This window comes from Drosophila rhopaloa, unplaced genomic scaffold (assembly GCF_018152115.1).
Source record: "Drosophila rhopaloa isolate 14029-0021.01 unplaced genomic scaffold, ASM1815211v1 contig_3, whole genome shotgun sequence".
Taxonomy (NCBI): domain Eukaryota; kingdom Metazoa; phylum Arthropoda; class Insecta; order Diptera; family Drosophilidae; genus Drosophila; species Drosophila rhopaloa.
This window is the reverse complement of record NW_025335123.1, coordinates 1,657,668-1,677,562: the sequence shown is the minus strand read 5'-3', so window position 1 is coordinate 1,677,562 and position 19,895 is coordinate 1,657,668. Positions and strand designations below refer to the sequence as shown.

The 19,895-nt window shown below is 42.9% G+C and overlaps 1 protein-coding gene across 1 annotated transcript; it reads left to right on the top strand.

Annotated features, from left to right (window-relative positions):
- Positions 1-348: 348 nt before the first annotated feature.
- LOC108038462 (protein disconnected) lies at positions 349-6,451 on the top strand. The gene is made up of 2 exons (XM_017115249.2): positions 349-710; positions 3,939-6,451. Exon 2 carries the CDS (start codon positions 3,966-3,968, stop codon positions 5,616-5,618), a length of 1,653 nt encoding a protein of 550 aa, XP_016970738.2. The 5' UTR covers positions 349-710; positions 3,939-3,965; the 3' UTR covers positions 5,619-6,451.
- Positions 6,452-19,895: the final 13,444 nt, after the last annotated feature.

Genomic DNA, 19,895 nt, shown 5'->3' with positions numbered 1-19,895 from the left:
CTCGCACTGCTTTGCCGACTGTGCGAGCGGAACGGCCTGCGGTGCGGGCGGGCCTCTCGCTCGCTCCCGCAGGCCGCCTAATGACCCATCGACGACAATGTGACGAAGGCCAATTCCAATAGCGCGCTCTCTCACACTCTTCCAGGTGGCGCGAGCGAGAGGGCAGGCGAGCGACAGAGAGAGCCAAGTGTCACCCACCCCGCGTGCGTGCGTGTGTGTGTGCCGCGTGCGTCCGTGTGTGTCCGTGTGTCGCCGCATTTGTCGCTCGCTCTGCCGGCGTCGCTGCCGCGCCGCAGTCGCCGCACAATTTCGTGGCTGGAACGACAAATCGACAATCAGTGTCACCCACGACATTCGAAGAAGTGGATCTCTCGCTGTCCCTGCTCTCCGCATCCGCATCTCCGCACTCGCCTCGCATATCCGCGTCCACTTCTCTCTGCCGCGTGTGTATGTGCTTGTGTGTGTGTGCGTCGCTCGAAGTGAACGACCAACTTTTTTAATATCGAGCAAAATGCACCGAAAATAAATGCACGGCATCAAAACGAAAACAAATACAACGCGACGCAAACAGTGAAAAACCGCATCTACGATTAACGACTTTTAAAAACTTTTTTTAATGGCAAACCTGTGACAAAGTGAAGAGTTAATAGAACCCCCAGCGCAACCAAAACACAACTCAATACCGAAACTAGCTGCTAATTTAGCAAAAGGTATGTACCGATGTTGAAACATTGATTTGCCGTCGGCAGGTCGATTATGTTGATATTTTGAAGGGAAAAACTTGGATGAATTGGATAACTATTTGCATAGGTGTTGAAACTATATAATTTGGTATTAACTGCTGAATGGAGATCAAGTTTAAAGTCATCTTCAATTGTTTTTTAGAAGTGAACTATACTTATACAATTTATATTCGGTTCGGTTTTAGTAACTGAAATCACTATCTTTGGATTGAAACAGTTTAAAAACAAGGCCATAGTACTTGAGTATTTTGGCTAATTGTTGTTTCCGATTAATTTGTGTGTAGTTTCTGCCGCTCTTTATTATTTGTGGAGATTGAACGAATGTCAAAGCTTGTTAACCCAATGTTCGTACTCCTATTTTCTCCACTATTTTATGCGTTAGCCCGCACAAAATATACGAAAAATGTCGGGTGTTCGGGGAAACGCCAAATGTCAAAGTTGTAATTAAGATTTTTGTCTGCGGCTTTCGAGCTCTGTTTTTCGCTGAGGTCCGGCCATCGGGGTTGTCATCTTCGGACCATCGGACAATCGGACCCGCCGCTCCCCTGCCCTCGAGCTGCTGCTTACTATAATGTACTACTATTAACAGCAACTACAACAGCAATTATAGCCGCCGGATTGCTCGCATCTCGGCATCTTCCATCTTCCATCACCCAGCTTCAAGATCCAAGATCCAAGCTCCCAGCTCCCAGCTCTCTGAATTCTTCGGTTGTGTCTTGGGGACTTTCAACATTTTGCTGCCACTGCCGATAATCAAAAAAACGTTTCGTCCGAGCCATCAAAACTTGTGATTGGTTTTTTGCCTGCCCCTGCCCCTGTCCCATTCCCCTGCCCCTCCCCTTTCTCCTGCGGTGGCTTAAGACATTTTAAGCGTTTGACAAAAATAATTACCCATGTACATGCATACTCACCTCGATCTGTCCAGCGACTGCACTGCGAGAAAAGCGAGCAACTTGTTTTGGGATAGCATCTGCATGTTGTAGACTAGTAAAATCCAATGGGTTATCGCAGAGTGGTTAATAGTATTGCATAATTTGCACTATAAACACACGGAATATCAACAAAATATAGAGCACATTTTGTAGGTTCTTTAAATGTCTCTAATAATAATATGTATAATAATAATATTTATAAATTTACAACTTTTGCTTGCGAAATTCAAGTTCTTAAGATCTTGTTGACTCAGATTAAATACTTTATTGCTCGGAAAAGCCTTCTTCTCCGTGTTACATAAAATATATTTAGCAGTAGTAGAACCAAATTACAGATTTGTAATAAAGAGCAGGACATAAAAGTCTATAATCTCGGGCATTATAATTCCAAGTGAAAGATCGGGGACTGTATCACAAATTGCTCCCTCCGTTTCGATACATAATTTGGGTGTCAACGGAGAAGGTGAAAACCCCTTTTTTTTGACAGCCAGAACCTGATCTGCTCAAGTACTCGACAATTGAGTTTTTCGCCGTGTACATACACTCATTTTAATGCTATTGTTGTCATCGTTACTAATGAGCCCCATAAAAAGCGACCATCTCCTGCCTTCCTGCATCTGTATCTGTGTCTGTGTCTGCGTGTGTATCTGTGTGTGTATCTGTGTGTGAGCCCATAGTCATAGTCAAAGTCGTATGGTGGTTTGCTTCGGCTGGCATTGGGCAAGCTGGTGTGTTCGACTTTTGAGATCGAATCCAGATAGCCAGCCACGACATCGTCATCGTCATCCGCATCTCGTATCGCGCTGCCCCAGCATTTGTCCCCGGCTTGTGACGCCCCTGGACCGCTTTTACGTCGACTGCGACGGCGACGGCGACTGCGACTGCTCACAATTACGGTAGCGAACGGAGCCCACAATAAAAAGCTAGCTCTGGCGGGCTCCGGCTGATCGGATCCAAAGTCGAAGTCCGACACTGATCGCCGCATGTTGTCGTCGCCGTCGACGTTGTCAGAGGCGATTTTAATGGCCAGAAGAACCGAAAAAGCTGTAAAAGATTTCGCTCAAGTAAATGAGGCAATGTGCACTTACACGTGTACAGTGGGGCCTCGCTGGGGCGGACTTCAGTAGCCCAAAGGAGAATTAGGCCTCCTTTTGGAAATGTATCGTATCTAGTTGAAAATGTAATGTCTTTTTGATCTATCAGATAAAATAGTTAGAATGGGAATAAATAATTGAAATGGAAATGATCAATTTTCTTAGTGTCCAAAAAGAAAAAAAAAAGAAAAAAAGAAAAAAAAACAATGTGTATGTCTTTTTAGACACTTTTATTTGAAAAGAGATTATATCAGCTAAATAACTAAATCATTTTAAGCTTAATAATATATTTTTGATACAACGTTTTGTATTGTATTTTTATGTTACAAGTTTGTATATGATGTAGGCTTTTTTTAATAGGCAGTGCGATGGATTAAGAGACGCTCTACTGTATCCGCTGACTTGAAAAGATTTGCCGACGCCTGTGTCACCGATATATGGCCGGGCTATTTACATGTGTGTGCGGCTCACCACAAATCTGGCTGGATTTGCACAAAGTTGGCTAAGCTCCTTGGGGCTTTCACTTGGGAATTCGGCTGCTCACTTGAGCTATTGCCTGGGACCGCTTTCCAATGGTACAGATTATAGGTTGGCCTGGCGATGCTGTCATATGTACATTCTCCTCAGAAATTCGCAGCGAAAATCGAGGCGACAATCCTTTGTCGAGATACGAAATATTTTCTTTAATCATTTTCTTTCGAATCATGATGGTGGGGAATGGTTCTTGTGGCAGTGAGAACATGGCAATGTCAAAGTAATCGTCGTAATCCACTGATTAATTGGGCCCCGAACAAACTTTCTCCCACGAGTCATTTGACCGTCTTGACTTTTCCCACTCTAATTGCGCATCAAATGTGGATGCCCATGCTCGTGACCAGGTCCCGAGTCCCCAGTGCCCAGTGCCCAGTCCCCAGCCAATGTCCACAGTTTGCCCTGCTGACTTTGGACGATAAGGTTGATTCCCACTCCGATTCGGATTCCGAATAGTTGCGCAATCTGGTTTGCCCAGCAGTCCAGCCATCCAGCAATCCAACAATCCAACAGCAGCCACCCTGGCATTTAGCAATAGTTTTCGACTTTCGATTAGGACTGACCGATTCAGTGACTTCCTGATTGACACTCCCTGATTGACACTTCTAACGATTCGATTCCGTTCTGATTGCTTGCAGCACCGCCACAGAGCCACCACAGACGACATGGAGCACATAATGAATCCGTTCATGTCCCCGGCTTATCTGCTGGGCCATGGCCCACATCCCCACCAGCATGTGCACTCCCACGGGCCGGTGCCACTCCCCCAGCCGCACGCCGCCTCCCCGGCCAGTTCGCCCGGCGGTTCCAGTGGCTCTGGATCCGGATCGGGATCGGGCTCCGGATCGGGCTCGTCCTCGAAGCCACGGCGCTGGGGCTCGCCGCCCATCAACCTGGCCGGGCAGTTCATCAACCCGGCGACGGGCAAGAAGCGGGTGCAGTGCTCCATCTGCTTCAAGACCTTCTGCGACAAGGGCGCCCTCAAGATCCACTTCTCGGCGGTGCACCTGCGCGAGATGCACAAGTGCACCGTGGAGGGCTGCAACATGGTGTTCAGCTCGCGGCGCTCCCGCAACCGTCACAGCGCCAACCCGAATCCCAAGCTCCACTCGCCGCACATCCGGCGCAAGATCTCGCCGCACGACGGGCGGACGGCCCAGCAGTTCCCGGTCTTCTCGCCGGGCACAGCCGCCGCGGCGGCCGCCGTCGCCGGACGCCTCCCGGTGGCCTTCCCTGGCCTGCTGCCCCCGCCGCCGCCGCACCACGCCCACCACGGCCACCACGCCCACCACCCGTACGTCATGTTCGGCGGACAGGCGGGTCTGCACGGGCTGGGCCTGCTGCCCGGCTGCCAGGACACCGACCCGGAGGCGGACAACGAGCCGGACGCCGATGCCGAGGACGAGGGCGACTTCGTCTACGTGGACATGCAGGCCCACAGCTCCAGTCCGGCTGCCTCGAGCGAGGACCAGGAGGAGCAGGATCAAGACCAGGACCAGGAGCACGAGCAGGACGAGGAGATGCACTGCAGCCTGAGCCTGGCCAGCAGCAGCAGCACCACCGCCGACGAGGAGCGGGCCGACCAGCCGCTCGACTTCAGCCTGCACAAGCGCCGCAAGTCGGAGCAGGATCGGGAGGCCGACAAGGAGCAGGAGCAGGATCATGAGCAGGAGTCGGACAAGGAGCAGGAGCTGGAGCGCGAGAAGCGCTCGCCCAGCGACGCCTTCTCCATGGACCAGTTGCTGGGCAAGCGGAAGCGCCACGACAGCACCGCCTCCAGCTCCGCCTGCTCCACCGCCGCCGCCTCCTCCAGCTCCAGCCACCCCGTCCTCCTGCCGCAGGCGAGCATCAAGATGGAGCTGGACCCGGAGGGCGACCTGGCGAGTGGCTACCTGGGCGGCCGGCGCCAGATGCTGGACCTCGACGAGCGGCACCACCTGCGCCTGCTCCAGACCCAGATGTTCGCCGCCGCAGCGGCCGCCGCCGCTTCCACCAGCCAGCCCCCGCACTCCGCCTTCCTGCCGGCGGGATCGCCGTCGTCCTCGCCCGTGGACCTGGCCAAGGACTCGCCGCCCATGTGGAGCCTCCTGTCCGAGATGTACCGCTCCATGCTGCTGAAGACGCAGCACCAGCAGCAGCACCACCACCACCTCCACCTCCAGGCGCAGCAGCACCACCCGGACCAGCACCTCCGCCTGGCCCACCACCCGGAGCAGCACCACCTGGCCACCCACCACCACCACCTGGGCCACCAGCACCACCAGCAGGCGCCGCAGCAGCAGTCGCCGGCGGCCACGAATGCTCCGATTTCCGTCTAGGCCCGCGACTCCTCGATGCTCGGGATGCTCGGGATGCCGCTCTAGATGATTTCCTTAGTCAAATTTGTTTTCTTTTTTTCGTACTTTAAGGATGCGTTCGGGGGGTGCTGGTGGGCGGGGGTGGGGTCGTGCCAAAAGCTGGACCATTAAATGGCTGGCGCTCCTCCTCAGGCACGCCCCTGCCCCACCGCTACCCCCTCCTCCCTCGCCCCCCCCTGTAAACTGGAATTGCTCCAAAACTAAGCTTTTTCTGCTCGTACGTGTGTTATATGGATTTTTTTTCGTATGTATAATGTATTATGTATACCGTAGTGCGACATCTAAGTGTATAGTATTCAATCCGTTCCTCAATGTGTGTGTGCGAGAGTGTGTGGATGACTGGATGGCTGGATGGGTGTGTGCGAGTGTGAATGTGAATGGGATCCCAGGATCGGATCCGCAAGTCGGTCGTCTGAAAAGCGGACTGGGCGGTGCAGAGGCGGCAATCGGGCCCTCGATCGGTGTACAACGAAGTATTGATATTTATAACAAATATATATTATGAATGCATATATTAAATAGTTTTAAGACAATTTTTTTCGTAGCCAATAATAAACTATGTATTGTATAACTGGATGTACTAACGACAAGCAAACTTCTATTGAAACATATCCCTTGTGTTAAAGAAACCCCCTCCCCGAAATCCATCGAAAAGGTTGATAGATGATCGTGGGTGAACGAAATGTTATTGCTCTCACAAACGAAAATTCCTCCCGACGATTGTGTACTGTATTACAACAAGATTTTAAGTTTTCATTAACAATAAACAACGGCAAAATTGAAGAAACATGTAATCAAATGTGCTTTTTTATTGGTGCCCTGGGCGGATACGTATTTTTTATGTTTCAGTGGATTAATTGCAAAAGAAGTAAAGTGGGTTCTTTATGTGTAAGTAATACGTGTGATCTGTTTCATACATATTTAGGTAGCACTGGTAGGTATTATTAGGTACTAAAAAACTGCTTTTATTGGAATACTTTTGTGTGTAATTATGCGATTGCAAATTCCCACTATTTCAAGTCAATAAATATAGCAGTATTGCAAAACTGACATCCAAAAGTCTTTTAAAATGCTGATCAATAATTAATATATTTGTGTTGGAAACTATGAAATAAATCATCAAATGTGGCTTAATACTGCACTTCTTCATTATTATTTTATTTGATTCTGTTACCTATGGAACGGAGTATTGGACATTATAAGAGCTGGAATGTATACAAATATATAATATATGTATATAAATATATATAAATAAATTTAAATATATAGATATTCCTAGTATATATAGGAATTTCTGCAGTTTGAATAAAATATATAATGTCTCCATTAAAAGCTTTCGATAATGTTGTAGACGATTTCGATTTATGTATAGCGATATGATTAATTTTTAGTACTGATCTTTCGAATAAAGGCATTGCTTATATGCGTAGTCGGAAGTTATCATTGTGAAAAAAACTTGAGGGTGGAAATCCCCAATCCTTTATCCACTACATATGTACATTAGGGTGGACCAGACTTACATATAATTGTCTTAACCACTTATACCATACGCGTTGGTGCATTTAAGTTATAGCTGAAGAATTTAATAGAAAAAATGTGTTTTAGGGTCTGCTCATTGGATTCAAAGTTTACAACTCTTACGAACTTTTGCCTTAAATCAAATATATTTTTTCCAACTGACTTTACATGTCGTATGAGTAATTTTTACGAAAACTTTAAGACCATCGTGAGCATATACAATAATACGATTCTTGGTATTCGACAACATTTTTGCACACCAAAAACAACAATACTAAATGGTGAGAGTAAGGTTTTTGCTTGGACCACCCTAATGAACACGGTTCTCCAAACGGACCCAGATTCGAATGTGTATAATATTGGTCTGATGAGATCTATAATGGGAAACGCCCTCGAAAGTGTCTCTCCTCCCGCTCGCGCACATTGGTACCCACTGTGGGGAAGGCGTGACATGCGGCATAAATTGTTTTCGGCTCCGCGACCAGGCCATACTACACCATAACCGTACTATACTATATATACTACTTGGCATACCGTTCCGCACTCCCCCCATATCCCCCCGCCGACCCCGTGATGAATGACCAACTATTGGTCGCAGCGGCAACCACATCATCATCATCATTATGGATAGGCATTTGAGGCCACTTATGGACGGATTACACACTCAGGCACACACACCCAGATACGGGGACACATATACACACACACACACACACACACACAGATAAGTGGCCAAATAGAAAGACCCTAAGTAGACGGGAGTACGAACCTCGCATTCTCGTGCGCCGCTCTCACATATTTACGATTCTACAGAACACGCAACGATATTAACACCGCGCTCTGCGCTTCTCTTTTTCCAATCACATCGGACACGGCGTACTTTTAAGAGACTAATTATGCCCGGCCAAATGGTGTATTCCAAATGGTATATGTGCCAAAGATAGTAGCCCATAAAATATATACGTAGTAGTAGTAGATCTACGCATAAGATCTGCTTACCTTTCGAGATTTGTCCAGGTTCACTGGCATCTGCAGTTTCCCCTTTTTAGTTCCCATCCCGCATACCAAAATTAATATCGAATCTTTTATAGGTAAAGGACCTTTCTGAACCCGCAACCCGCTAAGTTGATATTTACATTGCAAGACTGCAAATAAGACACAAATGTACAAGTACCACCAAATTAAGAACTGTTTGTGGCGGCTATTTTATGACTAAAGGCTATACATTCCGAGTTACTTGCGTATATGTTCAAAAACATTGGAGCTATATCGATTTTCTGATAAAATTGTTGATTGTTCTTATAGCATCTTTATTATATAGTTATTAAATTGAAAATATATTTTTTTTAATCGTAAAAAGTAACTATATCTTGAGTTGTATAAGTGTATGTCGAAAAAAACAAACTTATGTAGATTTTCATATTCTTTTTCCAATAATTCAGTCCTCTGAATTTTATAAAAATAAAAGCGTATTTTTGAAATCGTAAACAAGTGTTAGTCGTGTTGGAGTACTTCCGTATATGTTAAATAAAGAATAATGTAATGTGAAATGACTTCTCCACTGCTTTTAATGTCATGGGTATTTACAAATATGTGAACTTATCTAAAAGACAATTAATAGAACTGTGTAACACCAAATCTACATTAGAGTAAGTATACTTTTCTAATCAGTTTTGGTGTTTTGAATCCGAATTTGAAACAAATTCCGACCCCGCCTCGGTTAAAAACTAATGGAAATCCTGGAGAAAGATAGTTGAGTAATTCTTAAAATAAACTCACATTTTTCTGCTTAACAAAGTTTACAAAATAAAAGCATTACAAAATTGCAATTATATTATAATAGCGTTTGATTAATGTTAGGATCAAGAAAAAAAATTTTCTTTTGAAAAAAAAACCTTCTTGATCGGAATTTTCAAGAATATACTTTTTCTCGACAATGTTCCATGTTTTTAGTTAAATTGTTTTTAACTGACTTGTTAAAGTCAGCCATTTCAGCTAAGAAAAGCTATTTTATTGGAAATTCATATACGGTGTTAGTACATTGCTGAATGTGATAAAATCTGGCGAATCCGGTTAATGTGTCTGCGTATCCAAAAGTCATCGGTTTAAGTGACTTGGTTTTCTTTACCTTCCTCATGCAAATAACAAAATTTCTCGAAAGTCGTTTTATAATTTGCTGAAGGGTATCGTGGAAGTCAAATGAAAACATTGTATGTATTATTCCGAAATTTTAGGACCAAATTATAATTACAATGAGAAATCGGCCTTAACAAGATAACCTTAGCCTTGCCCTTGACTTCACCATGATTTCATTGACTGTTTTTCTGGCTTGTATATTTGTTTATATTGTTCAGAAAGTAACGAAAATTTTCCTGGTCCTCAAAAACCTACTTTTTTAATTTGGACAAATCGCCATTACGTCCTAATTAATGGCGATTATAAGAACTTTCCGTTGTATATCTTTTCTAGAATTAAAATTCATTTGATTAACCAATAAATAAATAAATTTGTGTTATTTATTAACTAACATTACCAGATTAAAATATTTTTTACACTAATCCTATTCAAATCTATAAGTATTTGCTCGTAACATCGAATTACTGTTTTCTTCGTCTGCATAAATAGAAAAACACCACAACTAGGTTTTGAAAAATTGTATTGCATTGTATTTGATCTTATGAAAAAGTAAGTAACTCAAAATAATTTGTAGAATTTTTGTTTTTATATCTCCAAAAAGGCAACCTACCTTAAAATTTTGACTTTTTTCTTCTTTGTCTTCGACGTACATTAATATTAAAGAGGCTATGGCGGGCGGCTAGAGGTTTAGGTTTAGAACATTGCAGTTGCAGAGAGGATTAATTGATATTTACTACTATAGTACACGTCAATTAATACTAAAACTATCTCAATTCTGTATAAGGGCTTGTTGCTTTTATGAATTTAGGCACTTGTGGCAAGCCAATGTCTGTGTTTCATCCAGAATTCACGATGTCCAAATGCCAGCGAAGCCACATGACCAAATATATTGGTGTCAGGGGCAATCAAGGTGTTCAAACGCGACTACATCAACTACAGCTGCTTGAATGTTCTTCCGAACGTTTTAGCCATCGTTTCTTTCCGTGTGCCCACAAAATCCAAGCTGAAATTCCACGTTCATCTGGAGAATGGAGCTGTGCACACACTGGTATCAACATGGATGCATGAAACCGAAACCGCAAAATTGACATGGATGCGAGACTGTGAAAATGTCAAGTGGTTTGGAGCGAAGGATATGAGCGGCCCAGTCGAGTCGAGAGTTCCGTGCTCAGAGTTCAGAACTCGGAGCTGGGATCCCCGAGCCGAAAACATCAGCCAGGCCAATCCGTCAGTGCCCCCTTTCCACTCCCACTCCCACTGGCAATCGTATTCCCATTCCCATTCCCACTCCCATTCCCATTTCCAATCCTATACGATGGTGCGGGGTGGCTGGGGCTAAACGCTTGCCACATTATGAGATGATCCTTGGCAACGATGTCACTTGAGACAAACAGAACAGTCAGGCAAAGACAACGGAACGCACTGGCAATTGGAATGTGGGAATGTGGCATGGTGCCCATCTCTGGGGATCTATTTACTTTTAAGTTTTTGAATTGGATGATGTCACGAGGCTGCTCCGGAGATGGAGGACGACGTGGCCGGGGTGTGTAACTTTTTTCAAGTGCTTCGGGTTATGGAGAGGCAGAACGGAACGGAAACGGCGACGCAAAAAGGTTTGCTCATGCCTGTCAACCTTTGAAATACCCTTTCACATATTTGCGGGATGCGCGGTATTCGTGGAGAATATGCCTTTGCTTGGAGTGTGTTAAGGTGGATATCAATACTTATGCCGGATAATGTAAGTTTTCTACTTAATAGGGTAAATAATATTTCCAAAATAGTATAGACATTGGATAAGAAATTGTCATTAAAGGCAAGTGATTCGCAATTCGGAATCAGAAGATGTCTGTCTCAATGCGAAGGGCATTCAATCTTCGCTGTGCCTTCCAGCGTTTCCTGTTGCTGTTTCGTAGTCTTTTGGCTTTATGAAATATTAGAAAAATTTACAATGCGTTAAAAATTAACATTTAAAATGGGATTGGGACAGACGACTCGCGTGCGAGTGTGTGAGTGTGTAGGGGATGCAAATGCGTTTATTTCTGGAGACAATTGAAAACCACTCGAGGGTTATTGAGATGTGACAGTCGAGTAGTTGGAGTCGAGACGAGTTGAGTTGAGTGAGTTGAGTAACTTGACGTTTGAAATAGGATCAACGCACTTGGTCGACGTTGGCCACACTGGCAGCGCGAATCCCACAGACTGCTAGAGTGGACCAAAATCGCACTGTCCCATGCTCGTCACGTGAGCCAGATCCATATGACACCCGAGTGACACCAGCGACTTTTGCCCATCAAAATGTAAAGAGGGTTGGGAGCCACCCTTTGGGAGTGTTTTGGCGGACTGGCAGCATAAGTGTCTCCCTAATGCGGTTGTAATTCACGATTTGATGGCTCATAAAGGCACAGCGATGTGTTCCTGCGGTCGATTGAAAATTCATAGTACCTCGATTGTATTTTCTTCAAAAAATATACACAGAAAAAGGGTTTTGGTTTGTAAAGGTACTTTTACAAAAAATTTACTTCATACTTATGGTGTGTGTTTAATATAAATAACCACAACATTTTGTACTTACTACGTTACGTTTATTGGATTTTGAATACGAATTAAGTTGTTGGTTTTGCTTACTATAACTATGTGTAAGAAACTATAACAATTGTAACCAGGTATTGGTTAGAAGTCAGACACTAAAAAGTTAAGACTTCTTAGAATTATTTTTCAAACGTTTTGGGATGATAGTTAGTGATGACATTAACAAGCATTACTAATTTTACTGTAAGAGTGGTTGTATAATTGGTAAAATGTAAGTTTTTTACTGCAAATTTATCATGAAAACCATTATGTAATGTAATACGTAATATTTACTGTTGATCACAGTTTAATTCAGAGCTTCTTTATTTTACATCTAAATTCAATTACATTTTAACCTAGCCTTAGGGTGGATTTTACTCACTTAATGCTTACATTTTAAAGCTTAAAAAATGTAACCGACTTCAATGGTAATTTGGAGAGAATTGCTACCAATTAGGGATATAATAGAAATTTCTTTAACTAAATTCAGTTGAAGTTTTTAACTACATCACACATTTCAATCGAATTTGTTTTATTTAGGCAGCTCCAATGTGTGTATTAAGAACTTTTTATTTAATTAATTGCTTTCTAGACTTAATATGCTTAGTAGAAGCAATTAAAAAATTACAATTTGTTATTTACACAAGATTTGCATTCTTTTTTCCTCTCAACAAAATGGCCAGACCTTTAGACATGTTTATCACAGGCATTCAAAAAATCGTTTTAAAGCGGCCAATGCGTGTTCCAAGCGTTTAAATAATGTTAATAGAACAAAAATGTTGTATTTCAGGGGGAAGACCTCTTCCCAAACCATTATTTTAGAGTTTTTCGTGTGGCCTTCGGCACTCTAAGCATTTACTTGGGAAAAGAGTGTCACCTGAATTCGTCTCCTTTTAATGTTAATGCACCTGACCCGATTAAAAGCCCCCGGGGTTCCATTAAAGCGGTCATTATGTTTTATATTCCAGTGACAGAGACTCCGTAGCCGTAATTGAATTTGTGATACGATTTGTCTCGACCAAACTCAAACTGAAGTCGGAGGGATCTCTGTCCCATGTCCCATGAATTCGGCTATCTCGTCGATTTGATTAGCTTCTGTTGGGTACAGAGATCGGTAAACAGATCGGGTTGTCGTGGAATTACTGCCTAGGAGCACCATAAAATTTGTTTCGATTTCGGTAATTGTACATATCGCAGGCAGAAATAACAGCAATCACGTGATCAGCGGCAGACGACAGCAGCCAGCCCTAACTTTGATTCCCAGTAAGTGAATATACTTGGGTTTAATGACAAGAAACCGCTGCTTAAGTGGCCCCTGATTGAATCTCGTTAGTTCTGCTGGAGTGCGAGTGCGAGCGGTTCGGGCGATAACCAGAAACGGCCCAAGTACTTGGGCAATAAATTCGACATTTTAATTTACATTTCAGGGAAACATGATGGGATGTCGTACACATTCGCAGTCGCATTCACATCCACGAGAACACGAAGCTGCCCGGGGCAGTGGCATCCCAATCAACTGCGAACAACTATTCCGTGTTGTCACATGGCATACTGGGGTACTCCAGACCCTGGGGAACCGAGTTCGGGCACCACGGCTCACCAACGTGCAGCCTTTCCGGGAACTAACTCCATCGACATATGGGTTTTTATACGAACGACTCATTTTTATGGCTTAAACTTTAATTTGCAAATGCAAAGCTGGGGTAAAGGGGTCTTTTTTCCCAGCTCAGCTTTCATTTCACACGCAAAAAGGTTTCATTTGAGCTGTTTGACAGTCGGAACTGCTTATTATAGTTTAGAAAAGATTGCGTAAAGAGGCCTTTGAACTTTTTTTAAATTCTGTAAGTATTCCTAAGGAATGGCTAATATAAGTGGTTTCTATTTATTAAATAACACTGATCAGGCATAAAATTTGAAATTATATTTAAAGTATTTTACTCCCATCGAATTTCTACAAATGTTCTTATTTAGTCTCTTATTTTCACAGGAATGTAGTCAACTAATTAGCGTATTTCTATAAAAATATAATTGAAAAGGGGAGTGAAATTAACCCGACTCTGAGTTCGAAAGTGAAAACTAGGAGTGGCCTTAAAATTGTTAAGTTCCTTCAGATGTATTACCCAGCTGAGCCCCAGCCAGGATCCGTTTTACTGGCCATTTCCAGGCATTAATGGCAGGACTCCGCCCACAGGATCCACTCACAATCACAACAGTTGGAGTTGTAGCCCAAAGGCGCTTTTGACACCTGTCGTCGTCCCGACTCCAATTGCGATTGAGCCATTGAGCGATTCGGCGATTGTTTGCACACACGGGGCATTATCTGGTTAAACAATTGATTAAGTTTTAATAAATTTGGAAAATCAATATTAAAAATTAAGTGCAGTAATTACTTAAATGGCTATTTGCTTGCCAGCTCCAATGCAAATATTTTGCGAACAACAGTTTAAACACGCCGGCAACTGGCGCGTACTTGCCGCGGGCGTGTGTGCATTTGCACGGATGAATGTGTCCGCACACACGCATCTGCATGCGTATATGTATTCGCACTCGCACTCGCAGTCGAGTTCTACCTGCTGCATTATATAAATATTTACGTAATATCCACTCCACCGCCGGCCACTCCACGCACACACAGTCACGTAAAATGCGTAACGCCCGTTGTCAACAACATAATCAACAACAGCGCCAGCGCCACGAGCAGCCAATGGCGCCCCAACCCCGATCCGCTGGCCAACCGCCGCACCGGCGGGCCAGGCTCAGCCCACTGGACCAGTGGACCACTGGACCCCGGACCCCGGACCCCCGGACCCCTGAACCCCCGCTCCACCGCTCCTCCAGCACAAACCCACCGAGCTGGACCGGCCAGTCGAGGCTGGTAGGTGTTGCTGCCCCACCACCGCCGCCCCTCGTGCGATGGAACACACACACACACACACACACATGGAGGGCGATTTGCATATTCCTCCGTTCTTTTTGTCATTAATTAAATTACATTGCGCAAATTGCAGCTACCACGCTGCAACAGCCGGTCGCATTGTGTGGCGCATCCTCGAGGAGCAGGAGCAACACGAAACAATAACAGATACCAGGTCCACCCCAGCAAAGTCGGGGATGCGGCCACATGCACTGAGAGAAAAGTCCAGGTGCCAGATAATCCGAACTTATATTAAGGAGTACCCGGATACTTGTACTTTGGCAACAAATCGTGGTACTTTTGGCCCTATTGGCTACCATTTACTTTACCTAGGTATTGACTTTTATATCTTATCTTATCTTGAGAATAAAGCTGAGCTTGGTTTTTATGAATTTATTTATTTTTTATTAACTATAAATTTATTTTTATTTTCGTATATTTGTTTATAAGAAATTAGATAATCCACTGAAATTTGAAGAAGAGCTAATGCCAGTTTTGTATCTTTTACCTTACCAAGAAACTCACAAATTAATGTAGTTCTTACTTTATCAAGGTACTTATTTAAATGTCTAAAAAACACTGCTGAAATATTAGTTCTGAATCCGCAAGTCCATTTGAACATTAAATATATCATCAATTTAGGTGAAAACAGATCTAGTTTTTAAGTTGTGATTTGTAAGGCTAAACAATGTTATAAAATTTGATAGTTATGCATTATCTTCGCCTAAAATGTTGCTTAAAAATCAAAGACACCATTTATCACACCACTCGAGTTTAAATGCCCCAGAAATTCATATAAGGACTCAAGTCCTTTTCTGGTTTTATGGCAAAAGCAGTTTGGCATTCGGAATTGAGTTTCCACCGCATCACAATTGACATCGAGGACTTCCATCAGGACATTTGACGTGTTCGCTCTCCATTCTCCGTGTGTATTCATCCCTTTTTGGGGAAAGCCTGTCATACGCATCATCGGATGGTTGGATTTGGATGCGATGTGTGCGAGGAAGGTGATATGATCCACCAGCCACAGGATAACAATAGTCCTGGGAGGGGAGCTAATACCGAATGAGACAGAAGCTGTCTCAGGCGATTCCCCGAACATTCGGTTTCAAACTCAGAGGCTGTCACTCCGGTGCTAATTAGCAGACCCATAAACGCAGTGCTCAAATACTAGTTGAGACCCGCACTGATGCGCCTCTGATCTTCCCGGGATCTATTACCCAGAACAGCTACCGAAGACACCACCCGGCATTAGCCGAACTTCAAACAAACACATCCTAAACGGAGGTAAATGGAAGTGTGAGATGCCCGGCAAACAAGCGGGGTATAAATAAATAAACCCGGAGGATGTCCCCCATGGTTACAGTCGGAATGTCCAATCAAATGTGATACAGCCATCTCCATTACTCACATTTTATCGCAAGCGGCACTTTTTCATTCAATTAAATAGCATTTCTTTCAATTTAACCCCTTGCAAAACTTAAATTATTATTGAACTTATCTTGAAGAAGTTAAACGAATACTAGTATAACTCATCTATATATTACTTTTGCTATTTCCACTTAACAAAACAAAGAAGACCTCTAAGATAGTTAAAAATCTGATAATACAGCTGCTTGAAATAAAAAATTATATGGTTAATGGTTATATTAACACTCACTCGAATTCGGACAAAACAAAATTGATTAACCGAATGAGAATGATTTGTTTTCTACTTCGCACTTTAACCTTAATCTATGTATTAATTGCGATTTGTTGGGGGAAATAGTATTAAAATGATGGTAAGCTTTTAAGAATTCCGACTAACATTATTGTGCCGCCCATTATTGTTTTGCCGTTTCTAAGTTTAAGAGAAAGAAATACATTTCACAACCAACAAGCATCCGCGAAACACCTATTCATTAAAGAATACTTGTCAGGTATGTAAACACATGTGATCGAAAACATACGTGCATTTTTCAATTTGTACATCCAAGCCGTGGCAAGAAACATTAGGCATTAGCTGCCACTTCCATTTGCCTTTCCATTTCCATCTACATCTCTCCATTTCCATTTCCATCTCCATCTCCATCTCCATTTCCATCTTCATCTCCATCTACATTTCGATTTCCACACGCATAACCGATCCGTAGAAAAGAACAACAAAATACTAAATACTAAAAGATAAATAGAAAAACCGAGAAAGGGTAAATTGGGCGACATGTTGTGAAAACATGCTACCGAATTTCAGTTTACAATGGTGCGACAAAACGACCCGACGACCTACGACCTCCGACCTCCGACCTCCGACCTGCGACCCAATATTGTGTGTCGAGGGTTACTGTTAGTGTTAGTATTTGTGTTTGTGTTTGCCAAGAGTAAGACCAAGACCAAGACCAAAACCAAGACGAAGACCCATTCGTGGGCTATCGTCCAAGGTTGGTGTCGGCACCGCCGTTTAATCTGGTCTCCGAGGGACAGGGCCAACTGATATCGCTGTGCGGCGATATCTGTAGTCCGTTCCAAAGGATCACTTTTCAGGAAAAACACTGCCAAGTGCAATTAACACATTCGACGGAAAATGTGTGAGGATGTTGGGATGTTGGGATGTTAGGATGATAATGTGATCTGTCCGTGGATGTCGTGCTCGGATGTGGGATGTGGGATGTGTCGCTGAAGGATCTGCGTTGTATCAACACATCGACATCAGCACAAGGGCCTTTGATTCGTGCCCGAAAAACTAGTGGGTAAGTGCTAATTGGCTTTGCCAGAAGCCGATACTGATACCGATACCGATACCAAACCGAATCCATTCGAGAGGCGAAAGGGCTGCAGTCAGCTGCACAATTTTGGGGCTGGGGCTGGGGCTAATGCTAATGCTAATGCTAATGCTAGTGCTGTAATAGATCCTAATTCCACCCAGCATCGATATCAATGTCACTTCTGTCTGGGCATCCGTTGCGGTGGCACATCGCCTCATCGCCACATGCCACATGCTGCATGCTGGCACCCCGAAATTGGTCGGGGGCATCTTATTGTGTTTCCTTAAACAAACTCGTGTTTGAAGTATCAGACATTCAGCATTCGCTGCACATGGCCAGATCCACTCGGCCCTTGATGCTAGTTGCGATCAAGAAAATATATTTTATTTGTAGGGTCGTAGATATATAAGTATATAAGAATAAAAACTCAAATGAATACAAATTTTAACTTCCATCTATAACTCCTGACTAGCGGTGTAATTGCATCAGAGGGTTAACTTTTCGTTTCAAAAATGATGGCAAACCAAGAATATGCACCATACAAAGTCCAAAGTGATTTTGCAACCAATATTTGGCAATAGTTCAGCGAAATGTTAGTCAATACTTTAAACGCGTCTAATTTGAGAAGGTGTGAAGCGACGTCCCTAAAAATAGTCTTGATTTCACACCAAAATAATTGGCACATTTTTTTGAATAAGTAAAAAGAAAGGAAACAGACTTCGCTAAACCAAAGTTTATTTAACCTTGCAGCATGCGGAAAATGTATTAGTTTATACACTTATTCCTCCCATTCCTATTTATAGTATTTTAATTTTTTTATGATTTTATATCAATCTAGATACGATAGATCGAATATTTTCATATTAGTTTAGTAGTTAGTTTAGTCGTCAAATTGTGTATACAATTAAAAGTGTATTTGCGAAATCGTAAAATATTAATACAGGGTATAATTAAATTCAATTCTTTTATATATACCACCTGAAATAGAAACAAGTTTTTTCTTTAAATTTCATTAAAAAAACTTTAAAACTACGAGACTAGTTTGTCTAGAAACGGACAGAAAGACATTGCTAGATCGACTCATCTGATCAACCTGATCAGGAATATATATATTTTATATTTATATTATTACTACTTTACTGCGTTGGAAACTTTTAACTGAAATTAAAAAACACTCAGCAAGGGTATACAAATACTTAAAATTAACTTTCATTATTTAAGGGGGAAGAATGCTTTAGAGGCTTAAACAAATCGATTTCGGCAAGCCGAAGTTTATATACCCTTGTACAAACTATTGACTGAAATTATAATACCCTCTGCAAGGGTATAAAAAGAAGAAAATTCTTAGAATTTCTTACTTTTTGTTCAATTTTTAAGGCTTACCTAGAAGCTATACTATTGAAAATTGAAAATTTTTTGATTTTTTTTTCGGATAAAAATTTTGACCTCCATCAAAAGTCTTCGATTTTTGCAAGCTTCTAAAGCAGGCTCCCCCTTTAAAGCGGCCAAACAATTATCTTGGCTGATATAAAAAAGGATACATTATACAAAAAGGTTTATTTGACTATTGCTTTATTTAGCATTTTGTAAAAATAAATATGTTTTTTTAATGTACAAATATATAGAAATGTAACAACATGTTTCATCAAAAATGGCCAAAATGTATTTCATTTTGTTGGAATCGCGAAGTTTGAATGTCGGAAGAGTGCGTTGAGTGTTTAGAATACAAATTGGTTTATTTCAAAGTGTAAATGAATAGTTTTGGTTCCGCACACAATCAAAACCGAGTGCTTTAAGTCCTCCGGCGTCAGTTTACCGGCAGTGCACTCATTAAATCCTGATTAGAGTCGAAATCAGCTCTTTTGTGCCTCCGCTGATCCATGATCCATCGGCCGTATCAAATGCTTTTTTCTGCTCACGGCGCTTTGAATGGGTCTCCATCGACGAGTGGGCACAGGATCTGAGTGCGAATACAAATCCGAATCCGATGGAGGAATCCGATGGGGAAGGGGGCCGTCTGGAGGGTGTGGGCGGGGCTGCAGGACCTGCCCAGACGAACGGGCCAAGTTGGGTTTTTCATTTCCATTTCTCCACCCGTTAGCCGGCACTCCATGCACTTTGACCTGCGGCCCTGCCGCTTGACCAGAGTCCACTGGAATAAGTTTGTTTTTTCGCTGTGTGTGCGCTGTTTTTGAGCGATTCAATTCAAATTGAATGCCATGAATATCGCAGCAAACCGAGTGCAAGAGCGTTGCTTCTTTTTCTGCCGTTTTTAACAAACATAAAATCAATTACACAAGCTTCATTAAGCTTGCCGGCCAGCTGGTTGTGGGTGTGGGTGTGGATATGGGTGTGGATGTG

Excerpts from the sequence above, each read along its gene's own strand:
- LOC108038462 (XM_017115249.2), top strand. The coding sequence starts at position 3,966 with ATGGAGCACATAATGAATCCGTTCATGTCCCCGGCTTATCTGCTGGGC.